Genomic DNA, 19,700 nt, shown 5'->3' with positions numbered 1-19,700 from the left:
ACTTGCAGTGTTGTGGAAAGGGGCATTGGGCAGATGAAACATCGTTTTCCTGCCCTACATGGGGAAATCCGGCTAACTCCAGAGAAAGCAAGCAGGATCATCACTGTCTGTGCCATTCTGCACAACCTGTGAAAAAACAAAATATCCCACAGCCAGAGGAGTATGAAGATGATGACGACGATGTTGCTGCTGCTGATGAAGGCGGAGTGGCTTTTCACATACTACAAAAGTGGATTGGCATACAGGGACCACTTGACCAATACACACTTTGGGTAAACCATCACAACAACAATATCCTGCTAATAAGAGCAGCATCACAGACTAGGAGAGTAATGTCACTTTTCAGCTCGAATAGTGTGATAGTGCAGATACATGGACCTTGGTTTACCAAGCTATAATTAAGTACTTAAATTCCAATTATTGTAGCTTTACCTTGCATCTACACAAATTAGTCAAAACACAAGTTATTGTAATGTATTTATTCAAGAGATTCTCTATCTTTAATCATCTTCAGTTTCTGAGAATAGTACTCCTCCTGTAAGTGGAGGAGCCTCTCCTGTGTGTCGAGGAGCCTGTGCGGTTTCTTTAATAAACTCATTTTGAGCTCCAATTTCTGTTCCAACAGAGATGCTGATGGAGCAGGACCACCACCAGTCGCTGCAGGACTGGCAGGAGCAGGGCCTGAAGAGAGGGTGGCAGGAGCCAGGGGGAAAGAATAAGGGGGGCAGGAAGAAGGGGGGTAGGAGCATTGCCATGATTGGCAACTGAAGTGTTGGCCCTAAAAGAGAGAGAGTGTTTTGGCATCTTATTTTGTCTAGCCTATGTATCTTTGTGAGGCATTTACAAAATGATTATTATTTTGAAAGTCATTGTAATTATATGATTCTTAATTTATTTATTAAACATGAGAATCATTAATGACTGTCCCAGCTGTAAATTATTATATGAGGCAAATTTTCCATAAAAAAAAAAAGAAAAAAACATACCCATCAAGTTCGTCCAGCAATTGCACTGCAGGGTCAATGCACCCCTCCAGCCCCATTATGCTGGTGTCTGAGTGCCCAAGGACACTGTACACCATTGAGCCATTAAGCGATAGAGCCTTGGGTGCTGAGCCTCCTCCTCATAAATGCAATAAATATTTTGAATTATAGATTTTAATCTGTGATGACTGTGAGGTTCACTTATGTTTAGGCAAAATGCATTGAATGATGGAGAATAAAACATTGCGGTCAAGTTGAAAATAATGTCCTATTACCTGTGGAAGTTGTTTGTCGCTTGAATTCTGCAATCTCTGCCCTTGCCTGAGACTGCAAACAATACCAGCGCTTTTCATAGTCATCTTTGCTTCTGGACAGAAGTGGGAAAGCCGCATTTATTTGCACACACATTTTCCCACGTTTCTTTTTTGGTTTTGGAAGTTATCCCAACTCCAAATTCTCTTTAATTATGTCCTTTTTTTCATGTACAATTTGGGCAAGAAATAACAGCTGTTCTTGTGTCCAGTTTGGTTTTCTTTTACATTTGCACAACGTCTTACTATCAGCCATGATTATTCTAGTCTGTTAATTAAAAGGCTGCTTATATGCATATCCGCTAATTGTTTACGAGATGCAAACATGTAAGAGGCTGACAATTAGCTGAACATATACTTGTTTAATTAGTGACACTTAGCATTTTAAAATCTTTATTTGAATATGGCAACATTTTTATTTTAAAATCTTTATTTGAATATGGCAACATGATACCTCGTTCTACAATATTTCTATGATTAAATCACTGACAGAGGCCCATCCCCTATCAGCCAATCACTGTGGGCATAGTTGGTAAGCTTGTTGACATCATCCATAGCAACGAGGTCAACCCCGTTTCTCTTAGCTTAAGATTTCTCCCCATTCCTTAGTAAAAGTTGGTCTCAGCAGCTTTGTGAATAGGTTTTAAGAGGAAACTCTTACCTAAGAACTTTTACTGCTATTTAGGAGAACTCTTAGTGGTAAGATTAAATGTTTTGTGAATATGGCCCCAGCAGTATAAATATGTTTTAGTTTTATTTCTCAAGCTTGCTGTTATTTTTTCATAATTAGAGTGTTCTGTCAGAAAGTTGTGCCAGTGAGTTGTAGACAGAATTGTGTTCTGTCTTTTCAATGAAATAATGTCATCTTTGCAATTGAAATAGATACATGTATTCATAATTCAGATGTGTCTCCAAGGACAAGAACAGACGGGGAAAGAGGAATACTGAGGTTGACAATCTCTGTCGGCCTGCTTACGACCTCTGACCAAAAGCCTGAAAATTAGGGCAGAGCCAGAAGGCATGGAAGTAGTTATCATAAGACAAAGTCTGCATACCCCATTTGATTTAATTTGCTGGTAGTGATATGAGCTCTATGTACAATTTTGAACCGTATCAATTGTGTCTTACTGTTAATTGTCATGTGGAAGATATTTTTGCAGAATGTTTTATAATCTTTGTCTGAGTATTGTACTTTATTCCATTTAGTCATACAGTTGGTACTGATATTTAATTATCTTGAGATTGCAGTATATTATGTATATATTTGTTTAGGATTCCAGTGGGTTTAAGATGATGTACTTTTTATAAAGAAGTGGAGCATGGCAGTACAAATGATTAGCATAAATGTTTCCCTTTATAAACTTTTATCTGTAAAAAAAAAAAAAAGGTTATTCCAAATAGGTGTTAAAGAAGAGGTTGATGAGTTTTTTTTGAAAGATTGCATTTGCTTTCCACCAAATTGTTAGGGTTGTATTAATTGTTTGATATATTAGACAGTTATGTTTCTTGAAATGTTTTTTATCAATGAAGAAAATACACTATATTGCCAAAAGTATTCACTCACCCATCCAGATAATTGAATTCAGGTGTTCTAATCACTTCCATGGCCGCAGGTGTATAAAATGAAGCACCTAGGCATGCAGACTACTTCTACAAACATTTGTGAAAGAATGGGCCGCTCTCAGGAGCTCAGTGAATTCCAGCGTGGTACTGTGATAGGATGCCACCAGTGCAACAAGTCCAGTCGTGAAATTTCCTTGCTACTAAATATTCCACAGTTAACTGTCAGTGGTATTATAACAAAGTGGAAGCGATTGGGAATGACAGCAACTCAGACACGAAGTGGTAGGCCACGTAAAATGACAGAGCGGGGTCAGCGGATGCTGAGGCGCATAGTGCGCAGAGGTCGCCAACTTTCTGCAGAGTCAATCGCTACAGACCTCCAAAGTTCATGTGGCCTTCAGATTAGCTCAAGAACAGTGCGTAGAGAGCTTCATGGAATGGGTTTCCATGGCCGAGCAGCTGCATCCAAGCCATACATCACCAAGTGCAATGCAAAGCGTCGGATGCAGTGGTGTAAAGCACGCCGCCACTGGACTCTAGAGCAGTGGAGATGCGTTCTCTGGAGTGACGAATCACGCTTCTCCATCTGGCAATCCGATGGACGAGTCTGGGTTTGGCGGTTGCCAGGAGAACGGTACTTGTCTGACTGCATTGTGCCAACTGTGAAGTTTGGTGGAGGGGGGATTATGGTGTGGGGTTGTTTTTCAGGAGCTGGGCTTGGCCTCTTAGTTCCAGTGAAAGGAAATCTGAATGCTTCAGCATACCAAGAGATTTTGGACAATTCCATGCTCCAAACTTTGTGGGAACAGTTTGGGGATGGCCCCTTCCTGTTCCAACATGACTGCGCACCAGTGCACAAAGCAAGGTCCATAAAGACATGGATGAGCAAGTTTGGTGTGGAAGAACTTGACTGGCCTGCACAGAGTCCTGACCTCAACCCGATAGAGCACCTTTGGGATGAATTAGAGCGAAGACTGCGAGCCAGGCCTTCTCGTCCAACATCAGTGTCTGACCTCACAAATGCACTTCTGGAAGAATGGTCAAAAATTCCCATAAACACACTTCTAAACCTTGTGGAAAGCCTTCCCAGAAGAGTTGAAGCTGTTATAGCTGCAAAGGGTGGGCCGACGTCATATTAAACCCTATGGATTAAGAATGGGATGTCACTTAAGTTCATATGCATCTAAAGGCAGATGAGCGAATACTTTTGGCAATATAGTGTATCTTCTGGGGCTAGGTCTTTAAGTGTAGATTGATTTAAATTGAACCATGGTGAGTCTACTTTGTTGAGTCATTGTCTAATATACATTAGGTGAGTGGATAATAAGTTATTATACCAGTCTGGTGCATTGAGTCCTCCTAGATGTTTGGGTGTCTCTTTTTTTTTTTTTTTTTTTGAGGAGGATCAGCCAGAGGTTGGCAGTACAGGGTCAAAAAAAGATAATTGATCTTGGGAGTATGTTCATTTTGATTGCTCATATTTGGCCTATTAGTGAGATTGAGAGTTTATTCCTGCTTTCCAAATCATCTTGGATTTTTTTGAAGTAGCGGGGTGAAATTAAGTTGAAACAATTCATTCAGGTTGGGTGAGTTATGGATACTAAGATATGTAATATCCTGTAATGCACATCTCAGATGTCTCCTTAAATGTGAGACTGTCAACCTCAGCCTCCCAATTATGTTCTGTTATGGAAAATTTCGGATTTTGACCAGTTTCTGGAGTTGCCAGATACAAAAGAGTTAATAAGATTACAGATTGCTGGTAGAGATGTTGATGGTTTAGTTACAAATGGTATTATATTGTCCGACTCAGCATACAGACTTATTTTATGGTGATACGACGTGGTTTGAATGTCAGATACAGTGTACTGGGGTTTTGTCTGATGGAAGCAGCCAGGGGATCTATGAACACAGCAAACGGCAAAGGAGATAATGGGCATCCTAGTCTGGTTCCTTTTTGTAGCCGGAATGGTTTGAAGATGTAGCCATCAGTTATTACGGATACTATGAGGGAGTTATAGAGTATTTGTAAGGAGGAGGCGAGAAGCAGCTTTCCTTGTTCAGGTAAGGATGCAGCGGTAAGGATTTATTTTCTCCATCTGTAGCACAATTACAATCTCACAGTCTTTGCGTTATGCACTAAGTTAATCTCCAATCGCACACCGCTACACAAAATAAACTCTCATCATTTGTATTAATAACACTCTTTGTTTCATTCGGGTCTGTGGTGTCCAGGTTCTCTCTGTCTTCTATCTGCGGTGTGTCTCTATTTATGCCGCTCTCCCCGTGCTCACTGAAATTAGAGACAGGTGTTAGACATCATTTAGCTCAGGTGTTAGTGCCCTTACCGCTTTCTCTCTCTCCGGAGAGATGCTTGACCACGCCCCCGCTGCCACAGTATTTTAATCCAATTAATGAAGTATGTTCCAAAACCAAATTTGTGTAGTGTGGCGAAGAAAAAGGGCCATCGCACCTTGTTGAACGCCTTCTCTGCATTCCTGGTGGTAGGGGGAGCAGTATTTTTGGTTAACTGAATTAGATTAAAAAGTCTCAGTGTATTTTCTAATGAGTGTCTCACTTTGATAAAAACTGTTTGGTCTGCAATAATCAGAGAAGAAATAACAGATTCGAAACAGATGGGCAGGGCTTTACTGATTATTTTTCTATCAACATTTATAAGTGACAGTGGACTGTAATTGTCACATTGTGCTGGGTCTTTATTTGGTTTTGGTATGAAAGTAATGAAAGCTGTTTTCATGTGGTCTGGAATTTTTGATTTTGCCAAAATTTCTAAAATCATTCTGAACAAGAGAGGAGAAAGAAGGTGCCAAAATGATTTGTAAAATTCTACAGGGATTTATTGTTGGGCTAAATGTTAGATACATCTCTAGACTGGTTTTTGGATAGTTTGGGAAAGGAGACACTCCTCTGAAAGTTTTGAGCTGCTTCTCCACTTGTTCTCTTATTAAGTATGCATAATAAGTAGAAAATCCTAAAAGTACTGTTTATTACTTTAGTGTTTTGTAAGAGAATGCCCAAGGATTCAATTTGCTGGATTGTTTTAGTTGACTTGCTAATAATATACCAGATTTAGTTTGAGCATAGTGTGTGTGTGTATGTGTGTTTTTGTTTGTTTTTTTAAAGAATTGTTGTTTAGTTGTTTATTTCTTGTTTGGCTTTTAAGTGTTCTTTCAAAATGGTGTAGTCTATGCAAGAGTATGACTTACGGTGAAGGAATTTATATTAAAAGCTACCCCACTATCAGGCATGTGTTATGAGCTTTGAGATTGGGCAAGCATCAAAGATTTTTAATACTCATTATTAAATGCTGTGCCCAAAACAATATATGGGTGACTAATGTCGCAGAAATGTTATTGACGTAAATGAATTCCGTAGAACCCACCAGTCAATGGGAACAATTGTTACAGCGGCGAACTCATGATCAAATAGTTTTAAATTCAGGACAAAAATATTGCTCATATCACACAAATTAAATATTGTCATATATTGAGTGGAGCATGTTAATGTCCATTAAATCATACAGTGAACCATGTGCTAGAAGAGCTTGTTTTAAAAAAACAGTAAAAGAAAAGATTGCCAGTTACTAGCAGGCTATATGTTTCATCATAAGCCTCACACATCACTCTTCCCACATTTCAGAACCACTGGAATGGACAGTGGCCATTAACTAATATGACTACAAAAGATAACAATCTTAACCTGAATGCACAAGGCAAATGTAATGTAGACACAGCAGTCTACATCCCTAAATATGTTTTTTAAACAGACACTGCGCCCTAACATTAGAACTATAAAACAGATAGACAGAGCATAACACAAGAAGGACATGATTGCCATTTGCCAGATACTTCGTAGCCTCAGACTAACCAGAAACAATGACCTAGTATCTATAAACTAGTATCAGTAACACATATTTTTTAATAAATATATTAACTTTCCTTTACTTGAACACAAAATCCATGCATCTCTCCTTGTGAACTTTGTTGTAAAAGTTGCCCACTTGTTTAAGTTTCCCGATTCCACTGAAATCAAGTTTGCAAAATCCCCATAGGTCGCCAGTGCTTACACGTAATCCATTTTAGCGCTTAATAACGCATTAGTTAAGTGAACTTGAGCGAACAATAATCTAGCCCATCAGATAGTGTGACTGATGGAAGGACCTTCTGATTGTCTTACACATTATGGTAAGCATGCTTACCTTGGCCATTTGTTGTAGGAGGCATGATTCAATTTGAATGAATGCACAGTGTTGAATGAAAGGGCGGCAGACAATGCTTTGAATCAGAGAAAGCATCACATAAAGTGCTCATACCTGAGGGTGGCGCAAAGTGAATAAATGAGTAACTGTCTGTGCTGCTCAAATGAGATGGAAGATGACGAATTTGAACGAAAACAGTAGTTTATATTAACAATTATATTTAAACATTTCATAGTGTCAATTTTCTTTTCACCCTACTGTTAGGTAAGCACTGCTTACTTTGTTTATATGGACGGCACGTCCCTGCCCACTACCCAAAACACCAACGTTTCTCTCTAGCACACCCAAACCCAACCAAACACACAAACCAGAGAACAGTCGAACCCTCGGAAAGTAAAAGTAAATGACTATCAAGTCAAGAATTGTTGCTCTCACCAAACTTCACTGAAACGGAGCACAGTATCATCATGCTGATCAAGGACAAGATGAAACACTTTGAGAAACTTAAACTAGATATACTGGACTAGTGATCAACTGATATGTGGTTTTTTTTAATGGCCGATAATCTACAGAGCACGATGGCTAACAATTCGATATATATAGATATATGATATCACACAATGAAATTTAATACATTTATACAGCATAATATTTATTCTTTACAAAACTTTTACTGTTAAAATAAAAATCTGTAAAAAAAAAAAAAAATTGTGTATTAGGTAGTACAGTATATAGCAGCCTCTCCTGGTTTCTGTTTAGTCATCCCATATACATGAAAAAAGGAAGGAAATAACAGATGGCATGTGCGCAATAGCAATTACTATTAGACCTGTCACCATAACTACTTTTGTTGGACGATATATTGTCCCAGAAATAACTGCGATAAACGATATTATTGTCATTTTAAGACCATTTTATGCCACTAATATAATGATAATAAAATAGCATAATAATGCAAGAACACCCTTTCAAAGAGCAATGAACTTTTAATTCTTAAGAATATTCAGACATTGGAATTGGAATGTCATAAAAATTAAATATCCTAAATAAATAAAACATAAATAACAGCACAAAACCAAAACAACAAATAAAATGGACTTTTGGGCTCTGTTAACAAATATTGCACTAAATATTAAACATTTGGCACAAGAGAGTCATTCATTCCTTAACAGGCAATATACTTCCAATCCAGTTTCTCAATGGTTAGGACCTTTGTTAACAAAAAGTGCAAGCAACAACATATTAGCTATAAGTTAGATATATGTAACAACAAAAGTTTGCAGCATATTTTTAAATGCTGGATTTTTGGCCGTGCTGAATGGCTGCATCTCTTTGGCTTTGTAGTGAGTTATGCTGTCTGTGAGCGTGCGACATTTCATGCTGTCGTGTTTATATTTGCACTGTCAGACAAAGGCATCCATAATACTCTAAAACTGGAGGGGATGGTTATGTTTTAGATGAACTTTTAGGTTAGTTGTGTTGCCACTGTTTTTAAACAAAGTCGACATATCAAATCACATTTTTTTTGGCACACACACAACCATACACAGCATAATGTGTAGTGAAATGCTTACTACGACTGTCCATGACATAAAATAGAATTAAAATAGAATAGAAAGTAGAATTTACATTGTATTTAAAAATATAAGGAAAGAAAGTATAAATAATACCGGCTCGTTCATGTTAATGTGCTCTCCTCTCTCATTCGGCTTAAAGCCTAAATGTTCCCACACCGGAGCTGTGGAATGCGGTTCAAGTCCATTTAGACTGCAAACATTCTTGCTGGAATTATGCAGTCGTCGAAAAACACCTATTAAAACACCTATCAGCCTCGAGTAACGCGTAATCTTCACCTGTCGCTGTCCGCTCTGCATGTGTGCAGGAGCTGCCTGTCTGAGCCCCGCCTCCGACACAGAGAGCAGATGAGAGGACAGAAGCAGCGCGACTGGCTAAAATGTTGGTGACATTCATTCTTATGTAAACAAACACGCATGTCAGCACAATAGGCAATATCGACATCAGCAAAAATGATCGAGGTAATGTCCATATATCATACGATAAGTCGATAACGTAATTATCGTGACAGGCCTAATTACTGTACATGTTCTCACAGAAAGACCTAATACAATGATAATAATAGCTAATACTAATAAAAATAATTATAATATTGAACAGCACGGTGGTTCAGCAAGTAGCAGTGTCACCTCACAGCAAGAAGGTCCCTGGTTTGAGTCCCAGCTCACCCATGGCCTTTGTAGAGTTTCCATGTTCTCACCATGTTCACGTGGGTTTCTTCCAGGTGCTTTGGAGGTGCAGGTTAAGTGAACTGAAAACTTTAAATTGCCTGTGTGTGAATGTGTGTTTGCCCTGTGATGGACTGGCCACCTTTCCAGGGTGTTTCCCTGCCTCCCAAGACAGCTGGGATAGGCTCCAGCACTACCCATGACCCTATATAGGATAAGCAGCTTTAGAAGGTGGATGGACTATAATATTTTTACTCAATAACTTGCATGTGGCATTCCTAAACAGTCCAGTTAAACCCTCAAGCCTTTTTCTGTAAACTGAAGTATTTTTGAGTTTCAATTTGTAATTGTAATGGCCTTTTAAAGCAGTGAAATGCTCTCATTCATTCTTCTATCCAAAAAAAAAGGCAAAACAAAAACAGTTTTGTGATATTATTTTAGATTTGGATAGTATCTTTCAGCAGCCAAGCATATTTGGAATTGTGCAAATATGAATCTAGAGCACTGTATTTATAACATGCTCAGTGCATGTTGGCACACCAAACTGAACTCAAACACATCTGTTAACTCTCAGCATGAGAAGGAATTGGTGATTCTAAGCACAGAACCACCTTGAGCTTCATGCATGCACAGAGTATGTTTAAGACACTACAGAGAACAGACCTGCACATACAGCAAGTGCAGCAATCAGGACATGCAGGATATTTATTAATCAAATTAAATCACAGGCCTTGCGATTGAATAATCACGATTTCGATTTTATTTTGATTAGTTGTTCAGCCCTAAATATGACATTTATAGCAGGCATTTAGCCTACACAGCACACTTGAAGCACTTTGACTTTAAAGTTGCTCTCTCGTGCAGATCCAGGGTCAGCAACTGACTGCTTCCAGTTTACACTGCCCAGATCACAGCCTGCTTTTGTCACAGACTGACCGTAACACAAAATTTGTAAGTCAGTTTTGATTCAGGCTGATATAATGTGTGTTTCAGAGGAAGATCTACAGGATGAGCGCTCCACAGGAATATGCACTGGAAGAAATCGCTGGATTTGCGCAAGTTTTGTAGGGTTTGTGAAGTCAGTCTTTGAAAGATATCCAGTCCGCACATTGAGCACAAACCATGAAAATGACATACCTGAACTTAAATGGTTGTATTTACTGGACCCTTTGGAGTATGGACACAGTTGTAGTATCTTTTGAAAGAAGACACTCAGTCAACTGAAAAAATAAATAAAAAATACAATTAGGTAATACAAAAATGAAAATTTAGATTTAGATTTTTCATTCCTAAATACATTTTACAGGCTACATTCAGAAACTAAAGCTGGGTGTGTTAATCAGTAAGAGGAATGTTTACTCCACCCTCCGACTTTGGTTAGTTTATGGAATGTAGGGAGATACCAGTAAAACAATGCTAAATATGTGACATATGAAAAAATATTTTGTTTGGCTCCCGTAAAAACTGGATGTGTAACAAAAATAGATGCTCATTTAGGAAAATTTGTCAGTGCTGGTGAATATGAAAAAAAATGTTTTTCTTCGATTCCAAATATCACACGTGAACGAGCTGATTGGCTTACAAAACGTTGAAGATAATGTGAATTTACACTTCATTTTTGTCTTTAAGTGATAATAATTGAGTGCTAGATTACAATTTCAAGACAAATTATATTTTCTTTATGAAACCAGTTTGTGATATTACATCTGTTTACCACATCTCAGTCATCAAAATGATCATGAAGGATGATTGAAGAACGGGTCATTTATTGTTACGAAAGCAACATCCTAGGCAATAACCTGCAGTTTTTCAACAGATTAAATGTGATTAGAATAGAAATAAGGTATACAGTAGCTTCCTGGTTAGAGGACACCATCATGGCTGCAACTCGAATAGAATCGTCTATGAACACAAGGGTGTGAACGTTTTGAAGGAGGTGGTGCAGAAAAAGGTACAGAAGACTTGTAATTCTGGTAATTCTGGTAATTCTTGTAACTTGTCTGTAGTGCCCAGTTAATCATTTTGAGCAGTAAGGCATCCAGGCTGTTTACTGATAGACACAATTACATATCATTATTAAGTAGTTTATTTTTTATTTTTATTACAAATCAGATAACACACAAATAAGTAAAATGGTTGGATAAGATTGTAGATAAGACAATTAATTAATACAACGTACATTACTTCATACATTACAGCGCCTTACTTCAAAAGGGGACAATAATGGGAGGTAAGAAATTATACCATTAATAAAATATGCCTGTAATCCAAATTAATCTAAAACAATCAAAAAGACAAGATGATCATGAAATTTTTAAGCATTTTTAAGTCATTTTGAATAATTGCATATATAGAATAATTTTTATCCTTTAGTAATTTGGATCATACTACCTCCAGCAAAATACACAATACTACAAATTTCCGGTAGTGACAACAGCATTTAAAATAATAAGTGTACGCAATTGTGATGACTGACAAGTAATAATTTGTGAGAGAATTGTTAGCCCGCAGCTGAATGTGGCCCAAATCTAAATTTTCTGCTACATTCTGATTTTTTTTTTTTTAAGGTTGTTCACACGACATTTTAAATGTAGCCCATATTTCTGAACAGCTGGCGCTCGTTAACTGACCATGTGCGTATAACACTCCCTGAGCATGTGTATAACAAACCCAGACATGTTCATTATTTTAATCTGCATAATGAATTAACTTATTAGTATTTTTTCCAGAACAGGACACTTAATGACTATCTAATAAAATATTCGCAAGTGATAGAAGACCAGATGGATAAAGTAATTTTAAATAAAGTAATTTGCAGTCTTATGGTGGAATTTAATTACCAATATTATGAGCGAGACATCATAAACTCGGAGAGCAGGAAAAACAACATTAAACTGTATATAAATATGTAAGGTAAGAGTTGTTTAATTATTTAAGATTTCCATTGACTTGCTAGCATTCTCGTTTTGATAGTTTGAGAAATACATAAACATTTTTCTGCAGGAGTGACATGAACAAAAAACCGTGTTACATAGCTAAATCTGCCTCAGTTTTTTCTCGCGCATATTTTACCATGTGAATGTCAAACGAACCACTGAACCCACTGTTGAAGCCTATAATTTCCTTTTCTTAAGGTCCGCGTGAAGTGCTTTAAAGTGTGCGCAGTGTTGCCAGCTAATTTCAATGGAAAGTAGCTAAAGCCTGCTCGAAAAGTCGCTAAATGTCGCTAGATGACGTCATACGCTAATAGGCATATTCGTGACGTCATCGCGTCTCATTTGCATTTTGCATAGTGTCCGCCCTTTACATGTGTTTGCTTCTCTGTGCTTACCGTACATACTGTAATACCCTATTAATTCAGAATCAGCTTTATTGCCAAGTATGCTTACACATACAAGGAATTTGTCTTGGTGACAGGAGCTTCCAGTGTACAACAATACAAAAACAATACAAAAACAGCAGCAAGACATAGATAATAATAAAAAATAAATCTAATTATACACATACGTACAGACACACACATACATACATACATACACACATACACATTGGTAGTGCAAATCTGATACAATCTGTTATGTACAGTGAATTCCCTATATCTATCAATCACTCAGAGAGAAAGTTAGAAGCGACAGAAACTTTCTTACCTTTTCTCTCACACAGCGATCAGCCATAACAAACCACTATGTGCATATTTACAAAAATTAATTATTTTATTGTCTAAGTAAGCATCTGAATTCAGAGTTCAGAAACAGGAATGAACAACTGTCTAAAAATCTCTTGTGATAAAGTGCATGAAAATAATAAAAATAAACGGTCAAATTAAACTCTTTAAAACAAAGGGAGCAAACAATACAGATTTGTGATTGGTCCTTGACAACGCTGTTTGCACATGCGTAGCTCATTCACGTCTACCTCAACTGCCGTGTGGTCAACTGATTGTGCTGCGCCGCCTTCTCGCCTGCTCACCTCTCTCTCTCTGTCAGTCTCACTGAACAGAGTAGATGCAGTGAGAGCTGTGCCTCCGAGTCCAGGCAGGAAAGCAAGACCACGTGCTCGCGGGGCAGTACTGGCGACTTTCTTTTACGGAACGTAGCTAAGTGTTGTCCAAAAAGTTGCTAGATTTGTCGCTAGGCGCTTTTTTTGAATAAAAGTCGCTAAAGAAGTCTGAAAAGTCGCTAAGTTGGCAACACTGAGTGTGCGGTTCGATTTGGTGTTTTGACATATTTCCTACTGAAACAGGAAGTGGGGGTGGGACATGTCGAACGATTTGTCCCATTTTTAAAAACAGCCAATAGGCTTTAGTTTACAGCCACCCATACACATATCCCTTTCCACCATGCTGCTCATGTCAGAGCCACTTACAGGGGAAACTCGAGATGCAATCTCAATACCGGCCAGCTTTTCCACTGACTTTAAGAAAGAAATGACGATCTGACAGCATTAATCCATATCCAGCCCACAAACACACACAGCACATTGCGCTCTTTGATTATGATGAGGCTGGAGCCGTTTTGCAAGATGAATGACAAACAAGCGAGTAGAAGATAATATACCCATGTTTTTAATCACAATACACTAAGCATAAAGAATAAAGAACACTTACTGGTACTGTACATCCCTCTGCCTGCACAAAAAATATAAATAAACTCCCCTAATTTTCTTGCGTCCAGCTCCCGCATTGGCGCGTCCCATTCACAAGTGATCATCACTATGCCCTATTCCCTTCTAAGTCAATTACCCTCCACTGTGAGAGCTTCAGATGGTTGAAAGTATAAAGATAATGGTCAGATTCATTGATTGTGCTCCCTTGGAAGTGCCCTGCGAAGGCATTATCAGTGCTAGTTAGAACACAGGGGGAGGGACGTTTTAGTTCTAGAAAGCATTTGATTGGAAGGTTTCTGAACCTCTATGTGACGTCATGGGTGTAACTGAGTCTCATTAGCTGGAAGAGAGACCGCAGATTTTAAATGCTTATTTCTTCTGAAAATTAAATTTACCAACGTTTAGAAGTACACTAGCAAATAGATGACCATAAAGGTGCACTGAATAACTTTTGTGTCTGTGTCATCTTGGACTTACACTGACACTTAGCGGCTTGGATGAAGCATAATTTAAAATCAATCGTTTTCAGTTTCAGATGTCATTGTAGAAATGTAGTATTCACAGTCAGCCATGATTACTTTAATCAGTGACTGAAAGTGTCAAATAACAGGACGGATACTGAGATTAAGCGAGTAGTATTCAGCTGGTCATGTGATTCTAATATGGCTGCCCCCATGTGCGGACCCTCTCCGTGTAGAATAAAACAGATTTAATAACGTTACTGTTATGACTTGAGCCTTCATTTTAATGTGAGTGGTCATGATTTCCTACATACTGTAAATTACAAAATTACAATTTATGTCTTTTGGAGTTAAACATTTTTAATGAGGAAAAAAATTACTGAGTGCACCTTTAAAGGGGACATATTATGCCCTTTTTACACAATGTAATATAAGTCTCAGGTGTCCCCAGAATGTGTTTGTCAAGTTTCAGCTCAAAATACCTCACAGATCGTTTATTCTACCATGACTTTACACCCGTTTTGTAGCCCTGTTACAAATGGCTGTTTTTAGTGTCTGTAGCTTTAAATGCAAAGGAGCTGAAAGTGGGCTGTGCCTTTCTTACTGGTGCCATGGATACCCCTGCAACAATGCAGGAGAATTTAAACAGTTAAAAAAAATTATAAATAGTGGAGAACACACTGTATTGTGCATAACAAAGGTCGAGTTATGAAATGTGAAAAACAGCTATAGTTATTGAAAATACCACTATCGTTTCATAATCGTTTTTGAAATAATGACCGGTTTTATTACACAGAAAATCTTCATTGCATGACCACTCAAGCGGGACTATGGAGGACACCAATCAGTTTATATCGTAACCAAAACAGAGCTACAGCTTCATTATGGAATAAGGTAGTTAGGGACTAGTTGCTATGTCACACAAAGTACAATGTTTTCACAACAAGCGTTTTTCACGCAACGTGCAAACAAACAAATTCAGAAAGCCAAATTGCAAACATTAAAAAAGTATAAAGTGCGAAACTTACAACTTGAAAATCTGAAGTTGGGTCACAGAGAGTTTGCATCGATCTATCCTTGATCCTTAGCTTTGAAGCAAATCCAGCCTTATGTTGACCATCACTGATGAAGCAGTCCGTTAGCACAAGAGGCTTTTGCGAGGAGATAAATATTGCGAACTGTGTGATGCTGGCTCAGGTTTTAATGGAGCGGATCTCTTCGCCAGCCGTGGGCGGTACCTTTCCCCTTTTGACGTCATTAGGGGCTGCAAACCTGTACGTCTCGTTCGGAGACACTGTTTTTATTGATGGGGAAAGGAAAGAAACGAGGGGATAGTCTTTTACCATATTTTGTGGTTGTCTACACAAACTGGGGACACATAATTATGTTAAAAAAATTGAAAAAGTGGATTTAGCATAACATGTTGCCTTTAAAGCTAATAAATATGGACTAAAAGCAGCGAAACTTAAATTTTGATTTCACAGTCTATAAAAAGGAATTGAATGCATTAACTAGGCAAGATAAGATTTTAAATTAAAGGTTTTAAACCATAACATGTATATTATACAGTAAATAAAGCATGCAAGTGACTAATGTTGAATTAGATTGATAAAAAAAATAAAAATAAATAACATTAAATCTGGCCTGGCTGTTCACACTGAAAAAACAAAAACAAATACATATCCGATTTATTTCCAAATATCGGATTGCTTGTGGCCACTTACATTGTCATCCAATTAACAGATATGTGTCACATGTGAGTGAAAAATCTGATTTGGGCCACATTCAGCTGCTGTGTGAATGTAACCCCTGTGAAAAGGAAACATGTTCAACATTTTTGAGCAAAGATATTATCCACCAGATACGTATTATCATCCAGCAATGATTATGGCACTTTTCCACTGCACATTACGGTTCGACTCGACTCTGCTCGCTTTACATTTCTGAGCTTGCTTTTCCACTGCAGTTTAGTACAGCCTCAACGTGGGTGGGATTATAGGCTGATCGTCATAGATGCGCCACCTCTACAGCCGTGACATCATCTTAAACACGACACAAACACACAACAAAGGAGCAATGGAGGATATCGAAGGAATGGTGTTCTTGATTCTCGGCATGTAGCTGTTTTTCACAGCAAGACGACAAACTTTGTTTCAAAAGAGGCTGACGGCAGCAAGACAAAATACCGCTAAAAAAAAACAGGAGAGTTTGGGAAATCATACACCAAAGCACAGACGAGGACATCACTGTGTTAGCTCAAATACGACGCACGAGGGTAAGCTAACCTGCCATCTGGCTTATAGCAATGACGCTGGTAGTGACGATTTTCTCTGACCAATCAGTGATCTGCAGGTTTTGACATCACATTTAGTATCGGCTCGGCTCGCTTGGAACCTCGACCGAGATGGTACTAAAAAAAGTACCAAGTACTATCCACAGTGGAAAACCCCCAAAAAGCGAGCAGAGTCAAGCCGTACTGTGCAGTGGAAAAGCCCCTTTAGTTAGCTGTCGTGGATGGAGTCGCCATGTTTTGCTTAAATGCGCCAAACAGTTGCAGTTTAATGGCGCGCTTTCTCTGGACTGTCATGAATGGTTACTCCAAGACCGCAGAGCTGATGAGAGAAACTAAACCTTAAAGACTTTGCAGACTTTGAAATTCTCCGTTGAATGACATATGACAACAAAAGATTACTGTTGTAAAGCATTTAAAGGAATAATTCACCCAAAAATGATAATTCTCTTATCATTTACTCACCCTTATGTTGTCTCAAACTTGTATGACTTTTTAGGAAGAAAACTGTTAGGTTTTGGAACAGAAGAACCCAAATGCAGATGGTTCCGAACACAAAAAGGGCTTCATCAACAAAAACTCAAAAATACAAGGGCCCAGGCAAATACAGAGCATAAAACAAAACAACCCATGAGAGGGAAACACCTGCACTTGCTTCATGCGCAGAGCACTGTACACATGTTCTGCATATGCAGCAAGTGCAAGGAAGTGTAATCAAGCTTTGTATTGCTTCAGTAGACATGCATTAAACCACTCGACTTGAGGATTACCTTTATGATGCCTTTATGTCGTTTTTGGAGGTTGAAAGTTTTGAACCCCATTAACTTGCATTGTATGGACAAACACACACATCATATATCTTCCAAATTACATACAGTACTCCTTCAAACATATACTCCTTCAAATCTTCGTTTGTGTTCCGTGGAAGAATAATAAGAGTTTAAGACGGCATAAGGGTGAGTAAATAATGAGAGAATTATACATTTTGTGTTAACTATTCCTTTAAGGCAATGTATTTGTTTTATAGTTAATTCCTTTAATAACAACTGCATATTTTTCAAATAGCCACTGAGTCTCAACCTAAGAAAAGGATTGTACTTCTTGGGAAAACAGGAGACGGCAAAAGCAGTGCTGGGAATACCATTCTTAGACAACAAGTATTCACGAGTAAAGCGTCAGCTAATTCCGTAACAGCTGAATGTGTGAGTGGAGATGGGAAGGTTGATGGAAGAAAGATCACCGTTATTGACACACCTGGAATCTTTGACACAGGTCTCGATGAAGAGACCATTAAATCTGAGATAATCAGATCCCTGATTGAAAGTGCTCCGGGTCCTGATGTTTTCACCATTGTACTAAAGGTCGGAAGGTATACAGGACAAGAAATGGAGATTGTGGATAAAATTGTTGAATATTGTGGAGACGATACCTTTAAACATTCAGTGATTTTATTCACTCATGGTGAACAACTAGAGGGTCAAACCATTGAGGAATTTGTGAAGCAGAGTCCAAAACTACAGGAGCTTGTTGATAAATGTGGAGGTCGCTGTCATGTGATTGACAGTAAATACTGGAAAAAACGGCATATGGGATACAAAAGCAACAGGGTTCAGGTAAAAAATCTGCTGGATACCATTGAACAGAAGTTAAAAGACAATGAGAATGCCTGCTACACCAATGAGCTGTTTCAAACTGTGGAGGAAGAAATTCAAGAGGAGATGAAGAATATAAACGAGGACAGTTTGCCTCTGATAGAGAAACGAGAAATGGCAAAAAAGATTGTTCATAAAAAACTTCTGATTAGGCTTGCAGGAGTGGCAACAGGGACACTGACTGGTGCCTTTCTTGGCATTGGTGTTGCAGTGGCATCTGTTGTGGCTTTACTTAAAGCAGCCAACATTCCAGGAGTGGTAAAAGCAGGAACTGTAGCAGGAGCAGCAGCAGCAGGAGCCACAGGAATAGCAGCAGCAGGAACAGTAGCAGTGGAGGCTGGGCTTGTTGCAGGGTCAGGTATTGGAGCAGCAGGTTCAGGAATTGCTGCAGGTGTTTTTTTGGGAGCTGCAGCTCTTGCAGGAGCAATTGGGGGAGGAGTAACTGGATTCAAAGCAGCTGATGAAGGTGATTCAGTGTCTGGTGCTATAAAGAATGCAGCTAAACTCAACTATGAGAATGCAAAAGGTGCAGTTAAAAAGGCACAGAAACATCAATACAAACTTTTTAAAAAAGAGGAGAGCACAATGAGATTGTAAATCAAGAACTGACATTCAGTTTACTCAAATTTGACATTGGAGTGTCAATTTTGTAGTGGGCTATGGACCTTACGATTATTAAACACACATTTTTGTTAATGCTTTTTAATTTTTCTTATTTTGTCTAAGTAACTGATTTCTCAATAGTGTAGATATGAATTTTGGAATCTCTCTCTTTTTTAAATTTTTATTCTCACTATTTAACGTGATGCATATAAGTCATATATATGTATTTTAAAGTAGCCTATATACTGTATATATACAGTTTATTATATATATATATAATATATATATATATATATATATATATATATATATATATATATATATATATATATTAGAGCTTGAATGATATGGGATTTTTACAGATACCGATTTTAGAGAGGGAAAATTCACTGATTACCAGTATGGTGGCCGATATAGTTAATTTTTGAGCTAGAATGAAAACAGACCTTTTCTATGTGGATTTTTCACCAATTTTGCACCGATATGACTATGCAAAGGTACTCAGAAAGCTGCTTTCTTAAATAAATATTTTTATCAAAGAATATTTGACATTATTATTATACATTGTCAACAAATTCTAGAAACAAACACTGAGCAAATAAAGAATAAATAAAAATACAATAAATAGCTTAATAAACATCAGTACTGTTTAGTATCAGTCAAATGCTGACCATTAAAATAAAGAATAAATAAAATAAATAGCTAAACAAATATCAGTACTGTTTAGTATCAGTCAATTGCTGACCATTAAAATAAAGAATAAATACAAA

The 19,700-nt window shown here is 37.9% G+C and overlaps 1 protein-coding gene across 1 annotated transcript; it reads left to right on the top strand.

The window, feature by feature from the left end:
• The first annotated feature begins 11,356 nt into the window (after positions 1-11,356).
• Positions 11,357-19,162, top strand: LOC127453091 (GTPase IMAP family member 7-like). Its single transcript, XM_051719167.1, has 2 exons — positions 11,357-11,549; positions 17,741-19,162. The coding sequence occupies exons 1-2, from the start codon at positions 11,543-11,545 to the stop codon at positions 18,922-18,924; spliced, it is 1,191 nt and encodes a 396-aa protein (XP_051575127.1). The 5' UTR covers positions 11,357-11,542; the 3' UTR covers positions 18,925-19,162.
• The last annotated feature ends 538 nt before the right edge of the window (positions 19,163-19,700 follow it).

The sequence above is a fragment of the Myxocyprinus asiaticus genome, chromosome 2 (genome assembly GCF_019703515.2).
Source record: "Myxocyprinus asiaticus isolate MX2 ecotype Aquarium Trade chromosome 2, UBuf_Myxa_2, whole genome shotgun sequence".
NCBI classification, from domain to species: domain Eukaryota; kingdom Metazoa; phylum Chordata; class Actinopteri; order Cypriniformes; family Catostomidae; genus Myxocyprinus; species Myxocyprinus asiaticus.
The sequence above is the reverse complement of the archived record's forward strand: the minus strand, read 5'-3'. Positions and strand labels throughout refer to the sequence as shown.